Source organism: Sphaerodactylus townsendi, linkage group LG11 (assembly GCF_021028975.2).
Source record: "Sphaerodactylus townsendi isolate TG3544 linkage group LG11, MPM_Stown_v2.3, whole genome shotgun sequence".
Lineage (NCBI taxonomy): Eukaryota > Metazoa > Chordata > Lepidosauria > Squamata > Sphaerodactylidae > Sphaerodactylus > Sphaerodactylus townsendi.
Genome location: NC_059435.1, coordinates 55,919,733 through 55,947,519, shown reverse-complemented (window position 1 = coordinate 55,947,519; position 27,787 = coordinate 55,919,733). Strand labels below are relative to the sequence as shown.

The window sequence follows — 27,787 nt, the reverse complement described above, 5'->3', positions numbered from 1 at the left end:
TCCTTTGGTTAAGATGAAGCCCGGCCCCGGCTGTACAGGCCTGCCTTGTCCCAAAAAGGTTCCCCAGTTCCTGACAAATCTGAAACCCTGCCTTACACCAATCTTCTCATCCACACATTGGAGACCCTGTATCTCCGCTTGCTCTTACGTTCTGCGCTATGGAACAGGTAGCATTTCGAGAATGCCACCTTGGGGGTCCTGGATTTTAACCTGTTTCCTAGCAGCCCACCACTCTGTGAACCTCCGCTGCATTTCCAGTGTCATTGATGCTAATGTGGACCACAACTGCTGACTGTAGCCCCAGCACTGTCTAACAGCCTATCTAGACGGTTGCACATCCGCGAACCTTCGGCACTGGTGGCAGGCAAGTCACCATGCGTCATCATGCTCTCACAAACCCAACTCTCTATATTCCTAATGATCAAATCACCCACTACAAGGAGCCCCCACCTTCGAAAATCACCCAGAGGATATCTGATCACTAGCTAAGGAAGGGGTCCCATCTATGTGAGCTTCTTCCACCACCTCAGACTGGTACCCTCTGTCTCACTGCACTTATTTCCAGAGGCTAAGTTATTGTTGTTGTATTTTTTAAAGTTATTTTCTAAAGCACTTTTCACAGTAAAAAATTTTTTTTTAAGCATTTTTTTATTTCTGCTGTGTGGCATGGCCCATTGCTGTGCTCAGATTTGTGAGTTGGGGCATATTCTATAATGTGATGATTTAGAAATGACCTGGTGCAAAAAAAAAATTTGGTCGCGGGTGGGGTGGCCGGTGGGGCGGGGGCATACAACTCCGTTTTGCCCAGGGGCTACAGTTTGCCTCGTTACTCTGGTCTCGCCGACTGGAGTTGCTGGAGCCTCAGAGGGCCTTGAGGGGCAGCTAGGTCCCCTTTGGGCCCCCACTCGCCGGCTCTGGTTGCCCTCACGGCTGCTTCCCTGGACGAGCTGCATTCCCGGGCCCCAGTTAGCTCGGCAGGCGAGGCCCCTGGGAGAGCTCAAGCAGGGCTGCAGTGCAGGAGAGATGCTTCCTTACGCAACAGCGGCAGGCAGCCCGCTGGCCCGGCGTGACTGACAGGCGAGGCAGGGGGAGGCCCATCAGCAGCCAGAGCTTGCCCTTCCCTTCGAAATTCCTTCGCCCTCGCCCCGCCGGGATCACAGAGCACGATTGTCTGGAGGGAAACCACAAATGCTGAGGCTGTGACAGAGAGGTCCTAGTACTCCTCACCCTGAAAAGGGGATTAGTGGCTCTGTGGGAGACCTCAGAGTTTGTGTGGTGTGTCCCAGAAACAGGTTTCATGGGCTGGGCTTGCTGTGCATGGGATGAGTCTTGTCCGAGGCATTAAATAAAGAAAAACCCTTTCCTGCTAGCACTTAATGTGTCAAAGACATGTTTGTTTGTTTTCGGGTGTGTGTGTACTCCTGAAGAAGTCAACCCAGGGCCCAGAAAGGGTGCGTGGCAGGAGGAGGTGATGTGAAGTATCATTTAAGGGGCCTGAGACCCAACTGGTGAAACTCTTTCTAGGGCAGGGTCTACATTGTAACAAAAATGCCTGATCTGCACTTACTCATTAAAAAGGCAACATCAATTAAAGAACACTCACATTTCTTCATAGGATGCATTTGTCTAGTTAATGGAAGGTGGGTAAAAGAATTGTGGAGGTCACTTTTGGGTGAAGTCATTAAGGATTATTCTGTAAGCTGAATGAAACACCTGCAGTTTGGGCAAATTTCACCCCCTCCGCTCTGAGATATTTTTATTTTTTTCTGTAAGATGAAGTGGGGGTGCCACAATAAACAAGTTCAATAATTTCATTTACTACTTCCCTACCCTCCTAAAGTCTTGAGACAATTTACAGCTTCACAAAAGCATAACATAGTCTACCGTGGTGGTGAACTTATGGCACTCCAGATGTTCATGGACTATAATTGGCCATGCTGGCAGGGGCTGATGGGAATTGTAGTCCATGAATATCTGGAGTGCCATAGGTTCGCCACCACTGAATAGTAGATGTGTGCATTATGGAAAATACTTACGATGAAACATGTGGCATACATAGGTTTAAAAGGTTTTAACTTGTGCCCTGAAGTAACATTCCTCTGTTGTGCCAGTGGATTTGATGGGACTAATAGCAAATGTTGGCAGTGTAATAATGTGTAATCATAAAAATTATTTTCCAGTACTGGCACAAAGGATGTTTCCACTGCGAAGTCTGCAAAATGGCTCTGAACATGAACAACTACAAAGGGTATGAGAAGAAACCGTACTGCAATGCGTAAGTATTGCAAATATCAGATTTTGCGGAGCTGGACTGAATCTTATGGGGTGCGATTGAGAGGACAGGTAGACCTTTGCATTGTGAACATATTGATTTAGATCCACTACAAGGTTTTAGCAGACAGAAGGGGTTTCTATCTGTGCAACACAACTTCCCTGCCTCGCCCTTCCAGACACAGTCTAGAATCCTCCTGAATGGACATGTCTGAAAATTGGGTCTGGCTAAATATTGAGAGGGTGTGTCTGGGCAGAGCCTCCCTGGGCTATGAGACCCCTTGCCCGGCCCCTTCTGATGAACCAAGCAGGCATTGATAATAGGTCCCTGTGGCCCCACCTCCCACTTTGCCCTATCCTACCACTGTTCCTGCCTACCCCATCACCTTACCCTTCTGCTCGCTCCCAGCCCCCACCACAAATGTGGACCCTGTTGATACTTGGGGACTAGGCTTCTGGCTGAAGGGGATCCTTAGGAGCAGCATGGGGACAGACAAGACATTGGAAATTTGAAGCAGGAGGGGAAAATTGGCAAAAATTGTCCCCCTTTGCACACAACAATAGTTATCTGGTGAATCCAAGCCATTAATTGAACCATGCATGTGTTTGATATAGAAGGATGACTTCAGAATATAAAATTGGTATGTATGTTGTGAAAAATTATAATTTATCCTGAAAGGCATGAGAGGAAACAAAGGCCTGTGTGTGTTTGGCATCCCAGTCAAGCCTGATATCTATGACGTGTATATAACGTGTCAATGTTTAAAAAATCAACTTCCCTCAGTTGCATATTATAGTGCAGGGGTGTCCAACTCTGGTGCTTCAGATGTTCATGACTACAATTCCCATCATCCACTACAATTGGCCATGCCAGCAGGGACTGATGGGAATTGTCGTCCATTAACATCTGAAGCGCCAGAGTTGGACACCTCTGTGATAATGTATGCTGTTGATGCATCTGGTATAGTCCCTAATTTCCCAAGTGCTGTAAGTATTAGCAGTCCACGTTGTGATAATGCACCTTGATGGCTATGCTGAATTAAGATGATGGTTCATCTCCTTGGTTGTTCTCTTTAATGGAAATGCAGCAGCAATAAAAATGCCGTTGGTGTGTCATTGAGTGAGGATTGACTTTCTGATTTCAAAATGATATCAATAGCTGGATTTCTATTTGAGTGTGGGAGGAACTGAAAGAGCAATATCCTGTCTATTTTATGGCAGCTTTTGAAGGGTCAATACGCATGCTGGGAGCTTGTCTGTTTCAGTTGTTTAATTTGGCTATTACAGGTAATACTTGCGTTGACATCAAAACTTGGTTCGTGTTATTGTGCTGGTGGGAGCAATTTTTCCATAATGTTTAAAATAGTATTATTTCATGTTAAGTTCATTTTCTGTGCGTTAAATAATGCATGTTTGGTATTAACATAACCTAAAACACTCTACTGGAACATTTTGTGGAAAAATAATTGCTTTTAAAAAAGATGAGAGCTGAGTTCAGCTTAGTTAGCTAAAGGGTGGAGCTGCAGATCAGTGGAAGAGCATCTATTTTGCACGTAGAAAGTCCCAAGTTTCGTGCAGTTAAAAGGATCAGATAGTAGGTGAGACAAAAGACCTCTGCCTGGGGCACTTCAGAACCTCTGCCAATCAGAGAAGGTAGTATTGTGTTTGATAGACCAATAGGTTGATTTGGTATAAGGGCCAAACTACATGTTACAACAACCAGTTGATTGCCATGTGGACTTATAGCTCTTTAATATATTACTTTGCTTCCAAATGGCCTGTTGGGCCATAAGAAAAGACTGACTGACTGATATTGGGGACTCAATTTATAAATGCCAATTCTGTTTGGGTATTGAGCACAAGGGAGGAAGAGATATTGCTTTCCTGATCTTAAATAGTATTAGAGGACAGAACACCCCTAGCGTTCTTCTGGGTAGGGAAAATGACATGGCGGGGCCCTTTCTCCCTCAAAGTGTCCTGGCCAGAATTAGGACTCTGCAGCTATTTCAAATTGAGGTCTTATAGGGAACTCATCTAGTGTCCTGGTATGACAGATGTAACGTATAATTTGGGTCACAGTTTAAAGTCCACACATGTAGTTTGTTCATATCAATAGGACTACAATAGCTGAATCCTATGCTGAGTTGGCTTATATCTGATCCCACAATGGCCTTACTTACAACATGAGATCAGGCTAAAAACCAAATAGTTTATAGCAAGCAAAACAATTTAGCAATAGGTGACCAGTTGCTAGTGCTATAAATGTTTAACACTGTTCTAAAATATTATTCTGTGTAAATACTTCATCTGCGAATATTCTGAATGGGTTGCCAAACACTCATCTGATCAAAGGATGGCATGCTCTGTTATCTATTATGCCAAATTATTAAATGAATGACATTAAAGCAAAAAAAATATGTGTAGAGTATGGTATGGGATTGCTGGTATGGTATAGTATGGGATTGCTGTTTGCTGGTATGGGATAAAATGACAATAAATCTCTGTAGTTTATAATTATATTATGGCAGTGTTCTTACCTGAATAGTGAAAAAAATGTGGAGTTTTTGGAAACTTGATGCTTGGCTATCTTAAACATTTTATAAGATGTTTTATGCTTGTTGCTCCAAAATTTTAATTCTTGGACAGCTCCATTAGGTAGGTCAAAAAAGACTCATTGCTCAAACTCTTCCAACTTGGTCCATCTCCTGGCATGAATTTATTAACTGTTCTGATGTTGACTGATAATATTGAAGATTGTGTCCTTAACATCTAGCACCGTGGTGGCGAACCTTTGGCACTCCAGATGTTATGGACTACAATTCCCATCAGCCCCTTCGGCAGGGGCTGGTAGGAATTGTAGTCCATAACATCTGGAGTGCCAAAGGTTCGCCACCACTGATCTTGCACGTAGAACCCTAGTTTCCAACTATATTTCCATGTTGAAAGTGGAGTATTCTTGTCTAGATCAATCTCTCATTCTGTCTGAAATTTAGATATTAAAAATGATTTTAACATGCCATGGAGACAAATCCTTCTTAATACTGGTAGTTTTGATTTCTAAAATCCTTCCTATTGAAACAAATACGATTTTAAAAGCCTATTCTTAGACTGTGGTATTCCCAGGTGGTTTTTTGTTTTTGTTTTTACAAATGGGGAGTTCCTGTCAAAGAGAAAAATAATTATGTTTTGATTCGTTGGCAACTACTTGTTAGAATAAGCAATCCACTTTCCAGATTTATTTAACTTTTAATAATTGACTTTTGTTTAGTTGGTTAAACACAATAAAGTTGCTTTTTGTATTAATGATTTATTTTAATATGCATTTGTTGAAAGGTGAGGTTCAGTTTTCTAATGGGCAACCAGGCTATTTGGGAACTGATACACTGTATGGACAAAAAAAGCCACCTGAAAATGTGAGATGATGGTCAGCTCTTCAAAATCACTCTGTAAAAAAACCCAAAACCTAAAAACCTGAGATGAGAGGCCAAGTAGTCAAATTTCCCTTGCAGAAATTCATAACATGTGCTATCTCAACAATCCCAATGGATTAATGTTGGAATCAAAACATTGATATTTTGTGATTTGATCAGGTGTTAACATTTTCCTTTTATACTTTGTATTGATTTTAATTAGAAATGGAAGCCACTGATATGATTTAGACTTAAAAGCAAATGATGGTTTTATGCTGTGTGATGGGGGCATCCCTGGACTTGCATCCTTTTGCCCGCATGCAGAGTCAACAAATTAGTTATTTCTGAGTGGAAAATCATAGTTTGCCATTACATGTTCACTGGTAAACCCTGGTTTATTATTGAAATGCAAACCAGAATGAATACAAACAATTTTTTCTGTTATATCTTCCGCTGGCAAGTTATGATTTGCCATAAAAATAGAAACTGGTTACCTGGCTGCACATGAAGGGATGGAGGAAGGATCACACAAACCCATGGGTTCTTCACTTAGCAGGGATTTCTGTTGGTGTCAAGGAGTTGATACTCTCAGATTGCGTGTGCAAGAACTACAAAATACATTGTTTTTAATATAAACATGTTCTTTTTAAAGCCCCCTGTTAGTATATTCAGAAGTAGACATTTGGAATCCAAACACTCAGGAAATATAGTATAACATTTTGAATGGCCTGAAGCAGATGAATTTTTCCACTATTATGAACAGATAGGATCTTTAGATATGCATTCTTGCTCACTGTAATACATAGCTGTACAGCTCTTTTCCTGTTCGTTTGGCCTTAATAGTGCTGGAAAATGATGACTACTGGTATAGTGTTCACAACATTTAAATATGAACCTTCGGACATGTGTAATGATGTGATGATGTCTTTATGCATAGGTAGCAAACTTTCAACTTGAGACTTCCGTTCTCTTAGACATGGAAGTGCTAATTAGTAAACAGTGCATATGTTGGATTCAGGCATGAGCTTCAGAAAAGGAACAGAAAGGAAGAGATTCAAGTGGGAAAGAGAAAGGCCTCTTCACAAGCTTGTTACAGCATCAAGGAGACAAAAATGCCCAGCCCGTGTGAATCCCAGGTGCTTCAGCTTATGCTGAGTTCATTTTGTATACATATTCCTCAATTGCCTGAATCTAGTTTTTGGCATGTTACAACAAACTACCCAAATAAGTAAGATGGAAAATGTAGGTAAGAAGGTGGGGAGGCCAGCAAGGATGGAAACCATCATGATTCTCTAATGTAGGCCTGACAGAACATTTCAGTCTTGCAGGGCCTGCAGAACTGCATGAAGTCCTGCAGGGCCCAAGTCTCACGGCAGAAAGTTCCACCAGTTGGCGCACAGGGACATTTAAATAAAATTTAGGTGATCAAGGCATGGTGAAAAAGTGGCCAAGGATGCCTGTTTGCCAGAATGAGGTTCTCTCCTGCTCCTTGATCTGACATTGTGGGCTTGGGCTGGTTGCTTCAGAGTTGAGCATTTTATATTAGAAGCTTTTTGGTCACTGCTCCTGGGAGTGGAGGCTTTTCTCAACCACTTTGCACTGCGTTGTTTGAAGGCCTCTAGTAGGTTTGATATTTTTTTGCGATCACAACTGCTAGCTAGGGTAGAAGCTAATTACAGCACCATGTCAGACTAGATGGCTGCCCTATTGTACCTGTGGAAGAACATGGCCAGTGCAGAGCATGTTCCATGAGGCTGACACAGTATGGAATGGCGTCAAGGACAGTTAACATGGTTCCTGTCTAGAGTGTGAGCCCTTGCAATGTAACGTTTTAGCTACCCAGAGTGGTAAATTCAGTGAAATAAAATGCACTTGAGCCTCATTGATTGAACAATTGCATCCCAGCCTGAAGGAGACAAACTCCTTTTCCTGACTGCTGTGGGCCTCCTGAGCTGCGTAGCCATGGTCCAGCAGCTCTTGTTCCCAACGTTTCACCTGAATCTGTAGCCAGCATTTTCAGAGGTGTATCACAGATGAGTGATAGACCTCTGAAGATGCCGGCCACGGATGCAGGCAACACATTGGGAACAAGATCTGCCGGACCATGGCCATGCAGCCCGGAACACCCACAGCAACCAGTTGAGTCCGGCCGTGAAAGCCATCCTTTTCCTGAGGTTTAGCAGTAGACTGGAAGTTCATATTAGGCACCCTGCATTTGTACGATAAAATGGTCACCTTTTTATAAAACTTGAAGTCATGTGTCATGCGGCCTTTTCAGGATTCCAAGAAGCGAGAATGAAGTAATAGGGCTGAAAATCCAATTAATTCATTTTGTTTATGGATGAATAATCACAGAAGCAAAAATGATCCGGCTACTAAAGCATGGTAGTAAGAAGGGCTGAAGGCAAGAAATGTAAGAAGGGCAGATTGCAAGAAAATGATGGCAACTGCGAACACTTGGTGCATTCATTTGACAAGCATAGTTTGGTCAAGTATGGAATTCTTTCATCTTTTCTGTATCACATTGTGGTTCATTAGGATTTTTTCTGTCAGGCAAGAAGACAGCACTTTGACAAATGTTGTGCTTATAGATCATATAGCACATACCCTCTCTGATGATTTAGTGAGATGTAAATGAACTCTGTTTAGTAACAGCAGGGTAAAAAAAATGTGGTTTGACAATATCCACTGTATTTTTTTCCCAGACTTAGAGACCTACAAACCAAAACTTGACTGGATGTTCCAAAACCCTTCCAAAATTCCACATTTTCCCTATCTTTTCTCTATTATTTCTCCTACCTTTTGTGATGTCCCATTTCCCTCCCCCAATTCCCAAATCTTCTGCCTGCTTTAGCCACCGAATCCTGTTTTTCAGCATCCATGTTAACTTCTACCAGTAGGACCTTTTGTTTTCGATTGAATGGTAGCCATAGATTCTCTGCTTACCTCGTCTTTCTATGATAGCAGCTCAGCCAATGGACTATCATCCCAGATTCCTTGGTCCTTTAGAACACAAAAGAAACAACAGGCTGTATGAGAAATTTTTATATGCTGTAAGTGGAGGCAGAGAAGTCTTCCAGAACTGCTGATAGTCTCCAAGTCTTTTGAAGTCTCCAAGTCATGGATTCCTCCTTTGGCCAAGTCTTTCTTGATTTCTTTATTTCTACACGTAAAGGATTTTTAACCTGTATTTAAAATGCTTGGGTCCTTGGGGACTTGACTGAATGCAGTGGATATTGTGCTGGAAGCCAGTTTCTGTGATTCATAGCATGGTTGCTGCTCTCCAGTAAACTAATATCTCTGCTTGTACATGAGCCAACAGGACTTCTTTTTTTCAGGCTGCAGCCAGGTTCCATTAGCATCATATACCTGATACTTTGATAAAAACAGTGGTTTTTTTAAAATATTCCCTGCCTTGTGAGCCATATTTCTCTCTCATAGACCCTCTGCCATGCTGGCTGTGAGATGGGCCGGGGCTGGGGAGTGATGAAACCCCTGGAGAAGGTAGACAGCAGCAGGTTACTCAGCAAGTGCCTGTCAGTAGCAATACAGGTAGGAGTTTGGGCAGCAGGACAGGCAGACTTGATGCGGCCAGCAGCACCCGGCTCAGGGGAAGTGGGAGTCTTCTGTCCTGCCATCATGGATTCCTCCTTTGGCCATACTGTGAAGCTGGGTCGGATGGGGAAATTGTGGGTGGGTGGAAGGAGGCATTCCCCAACAGGAGGGAAGAGGCAGCTGCAATGGCAGCACTGGGCTGTTAGTGACTCAACACTCAAGGAAAGCAGTGGCGGCAATCTGGGGCAGCCCTGGTGGCTGGTGTGATGGGAGTGGGTACCTATCCCCAGATAAGGAGGCAGTGGTATGAGTAATGGTGGGCAGCAACATGCTGACTGGTGCCATCGCAGTTAGGGTGGGCCAGCCAGGGATGCAAATATTCAGTAGGATGGGCTCAGCTTGTGCCCTGAATTGTGACATCTGTGTTGGGAGGTAAGGGGCTGCAGCTGCTCAACTTTGACAGGCTCTGACCCACAGCTGGTGGGGAGCAGGGAAGGGAGAGAGAAAGAGCGCCACTGCCAGAACTGGAACAGGCTTGGTAGATGAGGATGAGGAATCTACCTGCTAGTCCTCTACCACCCACTATGTATTTGGTCATTCATCATAAATAAAGGCTGCTGCTGCTACTACTACTACTACTAGTACTACTACTGGTGCCAACTCTGAATGGAAGTGGGTAGAACACCACAGAAAGACAATGCTCTGTATTGGCCTCCATAGTTTCCTTGAGGTTGGTGGAGAAGGCCGGGATGGTGGGCTTTACAAAAGGCAGCAGGCTGGGAAAGAGATGCCATTGCAGCCAATATACACCATTGTGCCTGCTGATGTCATCAGTGGGTGTGACTTTGGGCTGCAGGTTGTGCTGCTTTTCAATTGGCCTGACCTGGCCCCAGCACAGCCAATCCAAGCTCTGATGGGCAAAAGAGGTGCTGGTACGCTGTGCCAGCTCTACCGGCCCACAAAAGCTCTGGATAAGATGATTTCTAATGAAACGGGTGGAAATGCTTTGTTGCAATTTTGCCACACCAAGACAAGGTTCAGAAAATTCTTTATTTGGAAAACAGCATGATGTTAAGGTTGAGGCACAGTTAGATGATTGTAGGTTGGATTTGATTACCATGGTCAAACTTTTATTTTGAGTATGTTAGACTTTGTCCTGACCTCTTTTGAAAGTTGCTGTCACAATAACATTTAATTTTTCTCCACTTCAGTGTTCCAGTTGCAAAAGGGTTACATTTATTCTATAGGCTGTATTTGTATCAAACAATTTATGGAGCTTTTTAGCTCTTGCAAAGGGCAAGAGTGTTAGTACTCTTTAAGAGAGAAGTGAAAGCAAAAATATGAGGACTCGACTTGTTCAGAACTGGGTAAATAACTGGTTATTCTCTCCTTTCAAATAGTTGAAATACACACATAGTTTTAGTTTGCCTGAAGTCAGTTCCCTAAGGACCTTTCTCTTTTCGTCTTGTTGTCTGTATATAGTTGTTTATACAGTTATATGTGTCTTGATGTTTGGTTTTCCTTTGGGGCTGAGGTGCCTGACCTAAGCCTCTTGGAAATAAAGCATATAGTTAGGAGCCTTCAAGCAAGGATTCATTGCTCACATGAATAAGGGTTTGATGAATGCATTGCCTCTCTGGTTGAGGCACTTCTAAATGCAAATTATAGTTTCAACATTCATACCTTGGCAGAGAACTGTTGCTCAGCTGGCATTGCAACTGTGCTCTATGCAGGGTAAGTCAGCAAGGAGTTCATCTTCAGGTGTTACATAAGTAAACACCCTAGAAGACAGTGAACCACCTGCCTAGGTTACTTACAGTTCATTCCTAAGCAGAGTTATATCTTTTTAATTCTTTTGTCTGCAGTTAGCTTAGAATGAAGCAACCGGTAAGTGTTGTTTTTAATGGTAATTAATGAATTTTGCTGTATTTATCATGAAACAGGATTAACTGAAAGTTTAATCTCTGAAAAATATTGAGCATTTTTTTCGGTAGTGGTGACTTTTGCGAAATAATTGACGTGCAGTTTTTTTGGAATTTCCAGTTAAGCCAGGTGTTTTCGGTTATTCTATTCTTAGTACCTAATTAATATGGCAAAGGTATGTTAATACTGGTCGTCTTTGACATTTATAAATTTAGTAACTCTAGATGCAATTTTTGTATTTCTGTACAAAGCAGGAATGTACAAATGCATGGAGTTATGCCATCAGTGGGGTTCTTTTGCTAAGTGCTTTTTAAATCTACAGCAATCCTGTAAGCCTACATAGCATTGTGCTGTCTGATATTGAAGTGTGGAATGGTTCGGTATATGTTAATCTTTTCAGTACTTGAACTGTACCTGTTGATAAAAGAAAGCTTCCTGTTGGGAAAATGGATACAACAAAGAGATGTTTGTTAGCTTGTATCAGACCTTGCAACTGAACTCGCTGCATTTCAGAGCTGCCCTTTTTCTAGAGCCGGCTAACCTTGTTGCCAGGAGAAATCTCTTCAAGACAGCCAGAATCTTTTGAAAAGTACCTGCCAAGCCCTGTAGAGTAAGAGTTGCTTCCTGAATTCTTAAATTGATTTGTACTGAGAGGCAGCACAGAAGTTAGAGCTATACAGCGATAATATTTTCAGAAAATCAACTAAACCAAGACAATTAACAAAACAGTAGTTTATGGAGGGATGTTTTAGAAACAAAGTGGGAATGATTTGGAGTTTGGAAATGAGGTAAATTGGAAAGGAAGCAATTTGGTAGGAAATTCCAGTTACATATAACACTATTGAATGCTCTACAATAATTTTCAGTTAAGTCTTGATTATACGAAAATACATTAGGTGCATTAAAAGTTACATCTGATGAAGTTGGCTTTAGTCCATGACTCCAGCTGTCCTTGATCAGAGCCAAGGCCATTTTGGCTCTGGCCCTGGCATGATGAAACTCTGTTAAGCAAGGCCCACACCCTGTGGGACTGGATGCAGTTCCACAGGGCCTGTAAAATGGAGATGTTCTACCAGGGAACCAATTTAGTAAACTTAGCAGTCATAGGATGAGAGGACAGGGTTTCTTATGGATCAATAATTGGTTAAATGGTAGGAACCAAAGAGTAGGAATAAATGGACAGTTTTCACAATGGAAAGGGGTAAGTAGTGAGGTTGCTCAAGGATTAGTATTGGGGCTGGTACTATTTACTGATACTGTAACCTTTATTTTGTTTCATTTATTAGACTTGTACCCTGCCCTCCTCCATAGGGCTCAGGGCAGCTAACAACAAAACAGGTAACAACAGAATAACAAACTAATAAATATGCACTGCTACAACAACACTAAAAAGCATAATCCCAATTATCAGTTATCAAAACATCACCAACCATAACAACAATATTAACATTTCTTAACGTAATAGCAAATAGCAAAGCGTCATACCATAACAACAGCATCATATATATAATAATGAAATTACAGCTTTAATAGGCCTAATTCAAGTACACAAAATGAGTATAACATTTGCAATGAATAACAAAATAATTTCAATAAATAACAACCAGTTATGGTATTCCACATAATAAAAGAAAATGCATCATTCAAATATTAAAATACAACATAGATAAAATAACTAGGCCAATTAAAATAGCAAATAATCAATTAATACGTTTGACTAGAATGTAGATAGAACTCTTATTTATTTAAAGTTAACAGTGTTAATAAAAATGTTAATAATAAAAATTTAGTTACTAAAATAGAGATCTCCTTATTAGAGCCTGCCAATAGGAACAAGGTACTATTTAATTTGTTCATAAGTGATCTGGAGCTAGGAGTGAGTAATGAAGTGGCCAAATTTGCAGATGACGCAAAATTATTCATGGTAGTGAAAGCCAAGGATGACTGTGAAGAGCTCCAGGAGGATGCGTACAACTTGGATGAGTGGGCAACAGTGTGGCAAATGAGCTTCAGTGCTGGTAAGTATAAGATGATGCACATTGGGCCACCTCCTTTCCCATCTTCAAGTGTACACTAATGGGATCCAAACTTGTTGAGATAGAAAGGGAAAAAGATCTTGAGGTCAAACCATGACTTGTCATTAATGGGAAGGAGTACTGAGAGGTCCCCAGCTCAAGTGCTTTCCTCTCTCTCCCTTCTTTCCCACTCTTGTATGTGCTTTAGAAATTAAAGTTCTGCATGATTAGCAGAATGACCCTGGCCAAAGGATAAAACCAAAATTATGAAAGGCTAATAAGCATCAAACTGAAAACTATTTATAAATATTCTACATATATAATCCACATCATCAAAATGAGAGTCCAGTTTGGATGGTCTAAAAGACAAAACATGTAGCTACAAGTAATATTGGTGGGTTCCAGAAATAGTCTGGAAGTCCAAGTCTAACAGCTGATTTACTGTAAAATATTCAGTCTCCAGCTCTCAGGTTGAAGGACGCATAGCACAATCCTAAACATGTTGACTTCAGTGGACTTAAAGCAGTGTAAATATTTTTAGGATTGCATTGATTGGCAATCAGCAAATCAGCAGACTTGTACTAGTTTTTTTTAGAAGGTTTTCAATTCATCACTGTTTTGTGTGTGTGTGTGTGTGTGTGCCATAATATTAATGTGGGTGTTTACTGTTGTTAAACCCAAAGGTTACGTATTGTCTTTGTGTGAGAAACTTTCAACACAATCTGTATGCAAGTGCAGTCTCTCCTCTGTGGGGGAGAAGTGGGAAAATAGAGCTGCAAGTAATTTAAGTTGGGAGGGAAAAGTTCACTTCCAGCAAAACAGGACTTAAAGGATAGCTTCGGTATGTCTGGACTGAGACTTTTTCAGATATAGATGTGCACTTGGGGAAAAATGGTATGTTTAAAGTTAGAATATCAGGAAGAGTATCCATACTTTTTAAAAAAAAACTGAATTATTCATTTCCCCAATTTTGTTTGGGGTTTTAGATTTTTTTCCTGAATCCTGAAATAGTTTGGGTCCAATTCTCCCTCAAAGCTAAAGTGACAGAGTCAACAAGTCCATCAGAACCAATGGGAAACCGGAGAAACCCAGCAGAAGCCCAATACAACAAATGTCAAACAAGAGAATCCAAGCCAACCAAAATCAAACCACAAGCAGAATGCACGGCCAGTGGGGCAAACCTAACAGAACCAATGTCAAACCAGAGAATCTACTTGTCTTGCGAAGGTAGACAGTTTTTGTGCTCCCCCTAAAATCTGATCATGTTGCCTGGGACTGCTGCCTCCCTTCACACTCATACCCCTTGCCTGGGAATCCTGAGAAATCATGTCTTAAAACGCTGGCCTTGAATATTTCTGGCCTTGAATATTTCTGGAATTTTCCAAGACCCAATTTTTGGTATTACAAGGAGCCAAAATGGTACAGCAAAAAAAAAAAAAGTTGTATTTCTGGTGGGGGTCAGATGTCACCCGTGACATGGCAGGTGACAGCACAAGATAATCTCCCCTTTTTTCTTTTTGTGCAGATGCTTCAGTGTTGCTGCATAGTCACATCAAACTTTCAACTCAGAGTGGATGCTCAAATATAGAGCACCAACCAGCATACATTGAGGAACACCAAGACATATTCAACAACCTCCCAGCATTAAAATATTGATACACATTGTTGTTCCAAGTCTGCTTTGCTTTGTCCTAACATATAAAAAGTGGCCATCAGTTGCTGGTATCATCAGTGAACTCACACATTTGAACAGCATTAGCAATTTTCTCATTTTTTAAAAAAATTTTTGGTTTTTTGTGGGAAACCTGAATTGATGCTTTGGGTGGGTAGAGGCAAAAATGGGTAGTTGATCACTCTGTATTTGGACTGCCCAGATTGTTGTCCTGTAATAAACCACAATATGTTTACATATGTTTACAGAACTTGTAGCAGTTTATTTTTTCTTTATATATATATATATTTCTTGATTTATATCATTGTGGTTAAAGACACAATTATCCTATCATTTCCAACTTTGTAATAGGGATGGGTATGACTTGATTGAGCCGGGCCCCTGCTGGGGGTGGGGTGGTGGTGGCTCCCTTGGCTGGCCCTAGAATGGCAGTGGGGCGGGGAGGGTGCCTGGACTGGCAAACCCACAGCAGGGTGGGGTGACAAGGAGACTTAACAGACCTGCAAGCTAGCTGAAGGGGGGCTTATTAAGCCCTCTCAAGGGACCTAATCCATCCCTCTTTCACATCCCCCATTCACATGTTTGAACCCCTGCTCTAAAACATACATACTAAGAAACACACGCACACACACACACACACACTGACTCGTGCAGTTTTGAGTAGATATCCACTTCATTACCCATAAGAAAACACCAAGTACCACTTCCACTTCCTAGTCCTTGGCAACACTAACCCAGGCAATGAATGTTGGATGATTTATCCATTCTAGCCTAACTTATTCCATCATTTTATCACTAATTCTATCATTTAATAAAATAGCGTGGTAAATGCGTGGATAGGTGGGAGGGCAACAACAACAACAACAATCTGTGCTGGAAGAGGGGCTGGCTCCTTTTCCATCTCCTCTTCAGTGCAGCAAACATGTAGAGGAGGGAGGGAGCAAGAGCTGCTGAACCAAATCCTTCAAGTCTGCTTTGTCTTCTCCTTTCTGCCTTGCCACCACTGGCGCCGACTTTATTCACACCAACATCCTACCAACAGACCAAGGAGGGGAGGAAGGAAAGGGAGCCAGCAAAGGGAACGAAGGGGAGAGGGAGAAGGATAACGACAGGGTTGTGGAGGGGAGCGGGTTTCTCGTCTATGGCAGCTTTTTCCTTCTCTCTTGTCATCGCCTCCACTTGGGCTAGGTGAGCTGGTACTGGGAGGGGTGAAATGAGGAGAGAAGGAAGAAGAAGAAGGGGAAAAGTGAGTGGAGAAGAAAGACAGGGGAAGCTTTTTCTCCCTCACAGGGCAGAACCAAAAACTGGGGCCTAGACAAGAGCTGGTCATTTGGTGAGGTGGAGGATTTTGCATGCGTAGTTCTGAAACATAAAAAAAACCCCGTTGTGGTTAAAGTGTTTTGAGAAAACATGGAGGAACAAAAAGAAACAAAAAGAAAATGTTTCAAAAATCAAATGGAGGAAAACGTGTGGAAATAAAAAATAACATGAGATACTTGACAGCATGAAACTACGTAAACCCCTTGTGACGAAAAGACCTAGTAACAATTTGGTGTAAAATCAAGCTCCCAAGGTAAAGAAGCCCTGAGGTTGTTTTTACTTCCAAAGGAAAAAGCCATGAAAATAACTTGTAAGAACTGCACAGCAGGGTTATCAGTTGACCTTTGGTTAGATTTTTGCCGACTTTTCAACAGGCAATTGTTAGAATTCCTTTCATGGAAAAATACTGTTTGTTCTTCAGAGGTTTGTTTTATTAAAAGAATAATTATCATTGTTAATAGTTTGCTTGAAGCAAGGGTGTGTTTGAAGTACATTAAAAAACTCCCCTGATCTTTAAGTGTCTAAAATTCCTGCCATTCCCTTTTTCTTGACAAAAAGATATACTGTCGTATACCAATTTTCAGTTGCCATGTATTTTGCACATAGCTGCACTGGCCTGGGGACAACTCCACAAAATAAACATTTTCCTGGCGTTCATTGTAGCCTTAACATTTATCTTAAAGGGAAAAAATTGTAAGTGTAACGGTTAAAACAGGAGGAAACTAAATGCTGATTACCTCATGTCTGCCAAATTTTGAGAACTATAAATAGGAATATTTGGAAAGGACTGAAACACAGAAACTGCTTTTACTTCAACTTGAATTCTGGACGTTGAAAAATTGTTCAAATACTTTTACATTTATAGCAACAAATTTATTATTTTTACATGTATTGCCATTCAATTCAGAGTAATATTCCTTCACGTATCCTTTGAAAATGCAGTAATTTTCCCTGTACTTCTAATAAGTATTCATCATGTCCAAGTTTTACAAAGATAAATGAACTCAACTAAAATACTCTTTCAAGGGTTCACTGTGTCCTAAAAGACATTGTGCCATTATCATTTTCCTCATATCAGTTCTAAGTGTTTGGGGACTGTCATATGCTTTGGGGCAGGGCTTACTCCCAAGATCCCCCAGTGAGCAACCTGGCCTCTGACGGCACTCCACCTCCTCTCTGGAAACAGAGAGGCTGGGGCAAAAGAGGCAGGATTTATGGGGGAGGGAACAGGAAAGGCCACGTCAAGGAGGTGGGGCCAGGGGTGGAGACGAAATCTAGCATAGGGGAGTAGACCGCAGCCTCACTGAGGGCTAGCCACTCACCAGGCAACTAGCTAATGGGTAGTTGCTATTCACCCACAGCCAGCTCTGAGACCCTGGGAAAAAAAATCTGACTCCGGGAAAAATCTGAGTAGGAGGGGTTGCGCTGATCCATGGCACAACACTAAGAACATACACATTCATGGTGGTCACAACCACAAAAAATTAAGAGACTTTCCAGGCAAACATTTTAAATTCAGTTTACAGCATTTACTCTAGTTGTAGTGATCTGGATTAGAGCAGTAGTATTTTTGCGTGGGACCCACTTTCCAATGATAAATTGCAACGATAAATGGCCTACCACTCCTACTGCATTTTTAATTGCTATATGGACTATAGTTTGGAAAATGTCACTACTAACAGTTTTCATGACATTACTATAGAAAAGCAACACTTCATATGCTGGCGACAATTGTAGAACTGTCCCCCAGCATTATTCAGGGTTCTACTGTAGACCTAATACTCATATCCTTCATCATAAGTACTAGATCTACAGGGCAATCCTGAATTATGTGACCACACACTTTTAAATTCATTGACGTTAGATAGGGCTGCCACTTGCCCACCCGTGGTGAGCACCTTCTGCCCCCACCCACTCAGGAAATTGAATAGTGGGAGAAAATTGGAGGTGGGGGGTGGCAATGATTTCACAGACACGGTGATGTCAGCTCATGTCTGTGATACTCTATGATTAAAGCTTCAAAATTATTCCAGTTAAACCAACCTAGTATTCAACCGCAAGAAAATAAATAGAACTTTTTCTGCTGTTTTCGCCTTCAGCCCTGATCCTGTGGTGACTCAAGCTCACAGGCCTTGAGGTTGACTGGTGCTGAGCTGCCAACCATGTGCTACGGCACTGCTCCTGCACCTCCTCTGGGGCCATCTTCTCCAGTGTTCCAAAGGGTCTGGTGACTCAGGGAATGAGACTGGGCCCGTAGCGCTGCTTCTTCAGCTTTATAGCCCATGATGTGAGGCTGAGCGTGTGGCATGCTTTGGTCTGAGACTTCCCCTCTGCACCTGGTGGAGTCTCTGTCTTGTCCAGGGGATCTTCTTGTGGCATCCAGTGGCTGGGCTTGGCTTCCTTCATCTCTTCTTCATCCAAGGAGGCATTGGCAGGCAGACCCATGACACCTGATTGCCAACACTGCAAGGTTTGTTATGGTGTAGGAGGATACACCATAACTTGGACATTGATCCTCGTTGATCTGAGATTGCAAATGCCTTAGCAGACCAGGTGCTCGAGAGCAGCAGCAGCAGAAGGCCATTTCTTTCACATCCTGTGAGCTCCCAAAGATATCTGGTGGGCCACTGCGAGTAGCAGAGGGCTGGACTAGATGGACTCTGGTCTGATCCAGCAGGCTCTTTCTTATGTTCTTATGATAAAATGATATCTATTTTACCATATAGTTTGTGATGTTGAATATTGTGCATCTGATGTCCTTGTGAGCAGTCATCACTAAAGAGGACAGCATCCTGGAACGAAGTTACTATGACAATTTCACAAGCAATCATGGATTCCTGGGGCCTTTACTTTAGATATGACACTGCTCACTACTTGCTCATTACATTTGATGTGCTGTTCAGTTAATATTACTTTGGGATTCACACTTCAATTACAGAAGCTCCTAGTAACAGTTGCTTAGTAACACACATTTTTGAAATAAGCTGGTTTGTGGTGATGGAGTATACAAAATTGTTAACAATGAAGTTGAAAGGTTATCAAAAATATTTTTGAAGGTTTTCTATGGACGGCTTGTTTTGTTTTGTTGTGTTTTTGTACTTTCAGGCTGTGCTGCTGGATTGCCAGCGATGAGCAATGTCCATAGTAGCATTTTCATAGTGCCTGAACATGGAGGTATCACTGTTGGAGTCAATAGAATGGTGCATTAATTTACATTAACTTAAAAGAGTGAGCTAGGGGAGACTTTGGGAGATACACATTGACTTCCCGATTTCTGAAATAGTTCAGTACATTTTGTTCATGCCAAGGAAGGTGGAGCAGGACTCTGTACAGTCCTGTGCCCATAGTAATACAGATTACATCCATAATGTATATATAAGTTGTATATAATGTATGTAAGTTGTGGCTCGTTGGTGCGCAGTTTTAACTAAGGGTTTCGACAACTATCTTGTACAACAAAAGATGTATGGGACTGTAAGAGAAAATAAAACTTTTGGACTCCCTGTTCCCAGTTTTTCTGCTGCCAATTAGACTTGAGCTTGTACCCAAGAGAGCTAAATGGCCACTCCCTAGGAAAAAGTCAACAGAACACTGAAGCAGCAAGTCAGAGACGACTTCTTCCTACAGCTAAACTATTATCTGATTTTCAGCAACCCTAATTTATTCTGCTGCTAATCTAATGTTATCTTCCATTATGCATTAAGTCCTTCACTGTTATTTCTGTACGAGTTCCCTTCTGCTTTGAAACGAAAGTACTGAATCTGCTATGGGAAGTTGGCGTTTGCACCTCCTGGGAAGGCAAGAAACACAAACAGCTATTGTCTGTTTGGAATTGTTGATTGCTCTGGGCAGCAACGAGTAGCAGTCTCAGAGAACTGGATAACTGCCATTTGTAGGTGGGGTACATGTGATGCATTTGCTTCATGTTTTGAGAAGTGATCATCTTGATGTCATGCAGGTTCCCTGTGGATTACTTTCTAAAAATATGCTGTTTTAGGAAATGAATAGCTTAACAAGAAATGTGAGAGATTTATGCTTGATGTTTGTTTCTGAGATTAGTGTTCCTTAATCTACTGCCAAGCTCACCACTGAATTTTTTAAAAAGAAAAAGAAAAAAGGAAGCAGTTGCTACCAGAAAGGGCTGTAAATACAACTCTTGCTGGTAATGTACAGTTTTGCATTCCTTTCTGCATTAAAAATAAAACTATTCTGAAGCCAACTCTAAAAAAAAAAGAATCTTGTAACTGTAGTTGATGAAAACAGCAGGGCTATATTTCTTCTCTGGAGGAGGATCAAAAAATACTATGAGTACAAGTAATTTTTAAAGGTGTACTTCTCTTTATAATATTCCATAAACAGGCAGCAGGAGAAACATCTGCCTAAGGTAGCAGTCTTCAAGCCATTGATTGGGACCTTTTGTTGGGTTGTAGAGACTCACCAACTGGTTTGCCTATGTATGAAACGTGCTGTCCAGTCATAGCTGACTTAAGACAATCCCACAGATGTTTGAAGGCAAGAGATGCAGAAGGGGTCTACCATTGCAACCCTCTTCATAGCATCCTCAGACTGCCTAAGTGGTCTCCCATCCAAATACTAACTAGGATCAACTCTGTTTTGCTTCTGAGCTCCAATAAGATTTGAGTAGCCTGGGCCATCTAGGGCAGGGCACCAACTGGTTTACAAGCCCATGTATAGAGTCACCATTTTTGGGGCTGTTTTTAGGAGGGACCTGCTGAATGAGAGATATAGAGGGCAAGGATTCTATACCTTCTGTCTCATTGTGCAGGAAAGCCGAGAGGAGCATCTGGATAGCAATAAAGAGATTTCCTCCACGGTTCTTGTCTGACCAGTAGTTTGTTGATTTACCCCCTGTTGATTGGCTTGTGTTTCCTGTCTTTCTTGATCTGTTGTCCACTGGCCTGACTTGAAATGGGTGAGATCATAAGTCTGGCTCTCCCTTTTCCTGTTCAGGTGACTGGATGCTTCATGCTTCTAGCTTAGTGGGCTCCTAGTGCTACCTAGTGGATAAATCTGGATTCTGATTCTGAAAAGGTTGAAAACAGCTGGTCTAAACTGGTCAAAGATTTCACAGGTATGCTTTGTGTTTAATCTTAGTATAAATTGGCATGACCATGTGGAATGTGAAGAGGAATTGAGAGAGTATTGCATAATATAGCGTGGAATGCTTTTTGGTTCTGTTTTTCTTCTACTGCAGTTCACCAGTAATTGGGATGCTGGGCAGTACTCAAAAAGCTGGGTCTTCTACAAAGCAACACACTGTTCCTAGATAGGTTTCACTGCCTTAAATGCTTTAATCCTGAATGAGGTTAATAGTTTCTTTCTCCCTCCTGGTAAGGGGGTCTATGTCTGGGTCATCAGTGTGAGGATTACAATCTGTGTTGCGTTTAAGGGTCTGGTGTTTGCCTCCAGAATTACATGATGAGCTACAGTGAGCCTTTCTATTATATTTCCTTCAAGCACACATGCAAATTCCAAAGAGAATAAGTATCGTCAAATGGTTATAAAGTGTTGTACCGGGACAGTTGAAACCCATCTATGTTCAAATCTCCATTTGGGTATAAAGTTCACTAGATAACTTTAAACCACGCTTTGTCTATCAGCCTCACAGGGTGACTCTGTGGATAAAATGGGGGGTAGAGAACCATGTGCTCCTTGTTGAAAGTGTGTGTATAGTTGAGGGGGAAGGTAATAAACACATGACTTAAATGTTGACGCCTATTGAGATCATTTTAATTAGAACTTCTATTATAAGACTGATAATGTTGTTCTTTTCATGGGGTAGCATGATGTAGCCCTGGTCTCTCCTCCTATTTCTTCTGTTGCAGCTTTGCAATCAGCAGTTGGGAAAACAGGTGTGTCTCATTCAAAGCAAGCTATCTTTCTGGTATGATACCTCTTGAACTTTCCACTCCCCAGCTTAGGGACCACAGAGGAATATAGATACTTTGATAAGTACCTAGAAGTTGAATGTTGATTATAGATAACTGTGTCTGTACAAATGATATGTTGGGTGCATGTCTTCATTGTGCCTGATTCTTCTGGTCCAAATGCAATACCGTAAACAGTAATTTGTGCTATACTTTGACTACATTTGCTTTGAATTGTAACTAATAACTTCCTTGTTGATTTTTCCCTTAAAAATTGAAAGGGCAGAAATAATTTGAACATAATGCGCAGTCTGCACTGGCTCCCAGTTGAGTTCCGAATCATCTTCAAGGTGTGGGTGTTAACCTTTAAGGCCTGGGACCCTCGTATCTTCGGGACCGCATTACCCCATATGTCCCTACTCGGCCCCTGCGTTCAGCAGAGGCCAATTTACTGGTGGTTCCTGGCCCCTCAATGATGCGGCTGGCCTCCACTCGGGCCAGGGCCTTTTCTGCCTTGGCCCCTGCCTGGTGGAACATTCTCCCTCCAGCTGTCCGAGCCCTGCGGGATCTTGGTGAATTCCGCAGGGCCTGTAAGACTGAGTTGTTCCACCGGGCTTTTGGAGTGCCCAGCCGCTGATTAGGTGCCCCTTCTACTCTATTCCTCCGGTTTTCGGAGTCCCCCTGTCATCTAGGGGACCCACTTTTGTTACTGTCTTGTTCCCCCTTTTTTGGGAGGGTTTAATCTGGGGTATTGCTGACTCCATTTTACTGAATTACTGCTGCGTTTTAAATATTTAAACTTTTAAACTTACATTTTAATTTAATGGGGTTTTGTTTATATACTGTATATGGAATCCATGTTGTACACCGCCCAGAGCCCTTTGGGGATTGGGCGGTATAGAAATCCCATAAAATAAATAAATAAATAAATAAAATGAGATACTTGTTTCCCATAAATGTTATTGGTTTTTGTTGAGGTGTAGTCATGTGATATCTAGAAGTTCTAGGTGACTTAGCAGAAGGTCTGATGACCTAGACAAAGCACTATGCAATTTGCAGTGCTGTCCTAAGAGTTATATCCTTCTAAGCCTTTTGACTTCAGTAGACTTCAAGTGTATCTCTACTCAGAATTGCATCATTGATCATGCATTAATTGTGAACTTTTTAGCACAGCTGAGGGTCAAACCTGAGTGGAGAATTACGGTAACAAAAGAAGCCACACTCATATGAAAACTTTTTTGGGTCGGGGAGGAATTTCAGTCTTGGCTGCTACACTTAAGCCTCCAGTCAGTGGTGAAACTGGACTCCTCTCTCGAGTGCTTTTGCCAACTTCATTGGAAACAAAATAGGTGAATGGAGAAAGACGTCCTTCTCTCATTAGGATAATTTTTGTCATTGTAGCAACAGAAGGTTGTATGTCCCGTAATTCAGCATGATAGGCTGCTGCATCAGAACAGATATGCAGGATGTGTCTTCTTTTCTGTGCCAGTTACTAAAGGTTGCTTAGCAACTTAATTCTGCCAGCTATAATGACTGTTCTAGCACCTTGAAAGTGGTTGGGAAACAGAGTGTAAAAGTGAACATTTTGATAACCCTTTCCTGTGATGGTATTATTATTTTATGAAATCAGAACTGCTAGATCTTCATCCAGTGTTGGCCTTCAGGCACATTGGGTTCTTACCAAGAACCTAGGGTGTCGTAATGTATCAGCGCAATATATGTGTGGATCCAAGCAATGTGGCCTTTTGTATTTGACAGATGGAGATTTTTTCAATATGTAGTTGGTTCAAATGCCATCCAGGGCTTTTTGGTATGGTACCCAGTGTGCCAATCAGAGACTTAACTAGGGAAAATGGAGCCTGGGGCAAAATCTGAGCCCCCCCCCCGGTATGGGCAGCCACACCTGCACAACAAAAGAATGATTTTTTTGCACCAGGTCATCTCAAAGTCACCATCACATTATAGAACATGCCCCAACTCACAAATCTGCACACCCAAAGCCCCCTAGTTTAAACAGCATTGAAAGTGATGCTGTTGGGAGGGGAATCCACCCCAAAACAGCATAATTTTCAATGTTGTTTAAACTAGGGAGCCCAGATTCTCCTTTTAAATCCTCCATAAAGGGAGAATCCACCCTGAAACAGCATCACTTTCAATGTTGTTTAGACTAGAGAGCCCAGATTCTCCTTTTACATCCACCTTAAAGGAAGACTCTGGGCTCCCTAGTTTAAATGACATTGGCCGATTCCCCATGGTCAATTAATCACATGATACTCTTGCGAAATAACCCTGCTGCCTGATTGACGAACAAGGATTCATCCCGGTTCTGGCGCTCATTCTCCCCCTTATCCTGCATCTTTGCCGAACCTGCTTGAAAGTACTACATTTAAAAAAAACATGTCTTCGATCCAGTTCCAAGGGGAGGATCGGGGGCCTAATCCTGGTTCAAATTTCCTGCCGTGGAGCGTGACACAAATGCCTTACAAGCAATCAATGCGCGCAGTACTGTTCTCATGAGAGCACGAGAGAGCAATAACCAACCAGAAACTTGGGCGGGGGAGACTTGCTGACGTAATTATGTGCTGACATCATTTTGTGAGCACGTTTTTGCAGGAGAAAAAAGGTCCCACCCCAACACGGCACAGCAGCCAATCAGGAGAGACCTGCCAAGCTGACAGCGTGGTAGTAGGGATTGTTACATTTCTTGAATCTGAGATAGGCCTAGATGTCTTCACTGGAAACATGCTGTGGTGGGGAGGTTGACATCTCGATGAAAAGGTGCAGTTTATTTTCAAATTTGGTCTGATCTAGATTTAATTTCCCGGAGGGGATTTAGCCATTGAAAGTGATGCTGTTTCAGGGTGGATTCCCCCCATCCTACCCCCCAAACAGCATCACTTTTAATGTTGTTTAGACTAGAGAACCCAGATTCTCCTTTTAAATCCACCTTAATGGGAGAATCTGGGCTCCCTAGATTAAACAACATTGAAAGTGATGCTGTTTCAGGGTAGATTCCCTCCCCCCACCACCTGTATCGCTTTCAATGTTGGTTGTTGTGGGTTTTCCGGGCTGCGTGGCTGTGGTCTGGTAGATCTTGTTCCTAACGTTTCGCCTGCATCTGTGACTGGCATCTTCAGAGATATATCACAGAGAAAAGTCTGTTATACACTATGTCCAGACTTCTTTTTTAACAGACTTCAAATTACATACATAACATTGCTAAAAGGAAACACCAAAATAAGCTTATATCATACCTTAGATACTAGCTGCTCTTAATGATTATGGTAACACTCAAGTTACTATTTTCCTTCCTTCATTTAAGTGTCAATAAGTACAATAAAACTACATTCAGAATGATTATTTGTGTTAGAAGGAACAAAATTGAGAGGTGAGGGATCTGTGAATGGATCCACCATGTGCTGGCAGCTGCAGGAAACACCCTTTTGGATCGTGGCCATGTTGTATATATGATAAATAAAATGGGATGGTACAGACATTGTATGTCTGAGCTCTGTTGTATTGTCAGAGTAGCAGCTCAGTCTGAGGCAGAGTTACACCTTTCTAAGTCTGTTGAAATCAGTGGGTGTAGAAGGGTGGTGCTCTGTTTAGGATTAACCAACCTGTTTGTTATGTTTGTTTGGGTTTTGTGTTTTCATAGCTACAAGGTGAATTTGCTTTTTTTTTTTTTTAGGTAAAATATTCTTGCAATTATTTTTGGTCTGCCTGGAAATGTTAGAGAGATATGTTACCTAATTTCAGGAACAAGTTACAAAAAAAGGAATGGAAATTTCCAATGTCCCATTTTATCTAGCAATGAAATGTTTCACTTCCCACATACTACAGTAGTATTTTATGTTCACAGTCCTACGCAGGGTATGCCTGACGGTGTCTTGCTGAGGCACAGAGCCGAGATGCTGCTAAAAAAAAAAAATCCCCTTGCATGTATGGGTGGGATCTTGAATTTTCTCACTTTCTGTCACCAGATAGTGTTGTGCTTTCTTGAGAGCGCATTCTCACTGCTTTTGCATTGCATAAAATACTTTTCAGATAATGAGTGAGTGCATTCTTGAACCAAATTTAACCTGTTGAAAGGTGTTAGTGTTATATTCAGTCAACATGTAATGAATAATTATCTGAGAAGGCCCTAAGTGGGGAGGGACCTTTCTATGTATTCATTCCAAGAATGTTTAAAATGTGTTTTCTTTCAAAAACTCATTACTGAAGAACAACAATGTGCTTGTGAGGGAGATTTCGATTGGATAACATTTTATTCCCAAATGTTAGTTGGTTGCCTTATGTCAGTTAGCATTAGTTTCTCTTCAGTTTCAGATTGTCTTAAAAAGCAAACAGTACATTATAACTAGCTGATCTCTCTCTCTTTTTGCCATCAAGTTGCAGCTATTTTTCATTGACTCTGTGGGGTTTTTAAGGCTAGAGATGTTGTGAGGTGGTTTGCCACCGCCTGCCGCTGCATAGTAACCCTGGATTTCCTTGGTGGTTTACCATCCAAATAGTAGCCAGGGCCAACCTTGCTTAGCTTCTGAGATCTGATTTGATCAGGTTAGCCTGGGCCAGGGGTCCCCAAACTTTTTAAACAGGGGGCCAGTTCACGCATGGCCAGAGCCCAGCCGGGGGCCGGACCAAGTGCCGCCCGCAGGGGGGGCGCCATTCATCCACCCTCGACCCGCCCCTGGCCGAGCCCCCCACCCTCGCGGTCCCCTTCCAATCCAGCCCTGAAGCTCCGCTGCCTTTCTCTCTCCCCCCTTTGCCACATTGGTATGGTCCCCTCCAGCCGCTTGGAATGAGCAGCGAGTCGCCCGCGCTTAATGCTGTTTGTAAACCTGGGGAAAAGGAGATAGAGAAGGGGGAGATCTTCCGGGGGCCTGATTTAGCCCCCGGGCCGTAGTTTGGGGACCCCTGGCCTGGGCTGTCGAGGCCAGGGCATTCCGGGGGTCGGGCATTGCTGGGCGGGGCTGTGGCAAGGATGCAGCCGCTGCGCCGGTCCTTGGGCAGGAAATGAATGCACACAGGCGCAGGCTGCCACACACACCGGTGCACCTCCTGCTAGACTGCTTCAAGTTCTGCACGCTACTGCTGAGGAGCAGAGGAGGGGCGTAACTAAGGCAAAAATCATGTGGCAAAATCACCAATTAGTAACCCCCTCTTGGCACACACAAATAATTAGTAACCTACTCTCGGGAACCTGTGAGAACCTGCTGGATCCCACCTCTGCGCATGACTACAAGGGAATATTCAAGAAAGTGCTTGATGACCATCTCTGAGCTGGGAAGGGATATTGAGAATCTGGGTGTGGTAAAACCAAATAACATTTAATGAGCACACTACAAATAACCTGAACTGGTGAACTGCCAAACAATCAAAATAATACAGAGCATTTCACATAATGCACAATACTAGAAAGCCAGCTATAGAGGACTGGTACTCCAAGCATGCAAACACTGTACAAGTTAGTCCATTAAAGTGGGGGAGGCCAGAGGTTAGGAGGGTGGCCTTGCTGATTAATCCTTGGCGGTGGGAAAAGGTGCCTTGAGTGTGGAAGCAGCATTGAGTGGGGTGGAGGTGGATGCAGATGGCCTCCTCTCCTCCTTGTGATCCATTCATGTTAGTACAGGCAAACTAAGGTGTTAAAAAGTTTTGGGGGGCCCTGTTTCCTTTTCATTTTGAGGATTTATCAGGAAAACAGACCGTGCAGTGCAAGAGACCAGGTGGGTC

The 27,787-nt window shown here is 42.3% G+C and overlaps 1 protein-coding gene and 1 long non-coding RNA gene across 3 annotated transcripts in view; both read left to right on the top strand.

Annotated features, from left to right (window-relative positions):
* NEBL (nebulette) overlaps window positions 1–27,787 on the top strand; it is a 148,231-nt gene that overhangs the window by 6,108 nt on the left and 114,336 nt on the right. For both annotated transcript variants that reach the window (XM_048511031.1, XM_048511029.1), the window contains exon 2: window positions 2,181–2,275. In XM_048511031.1, coding sequence (XP_048366988.1) covers window positions 2,181–2,275 — 95 coding nt within the window. The remainder of the gene's footprint in view (window positions 1–2,180; window positions 2,276–27,787) is intronic.
* Window positions 14,166–15,091, top strand: LOC125440916. Its single transcript, XR_007245765.1, has 2 exons — window positions 14,166–14,401; window positions 14,700–15,091. It is a non-coding gene; the product is annotated as an uncharacterized LOC125440916 (long non-coding RNA).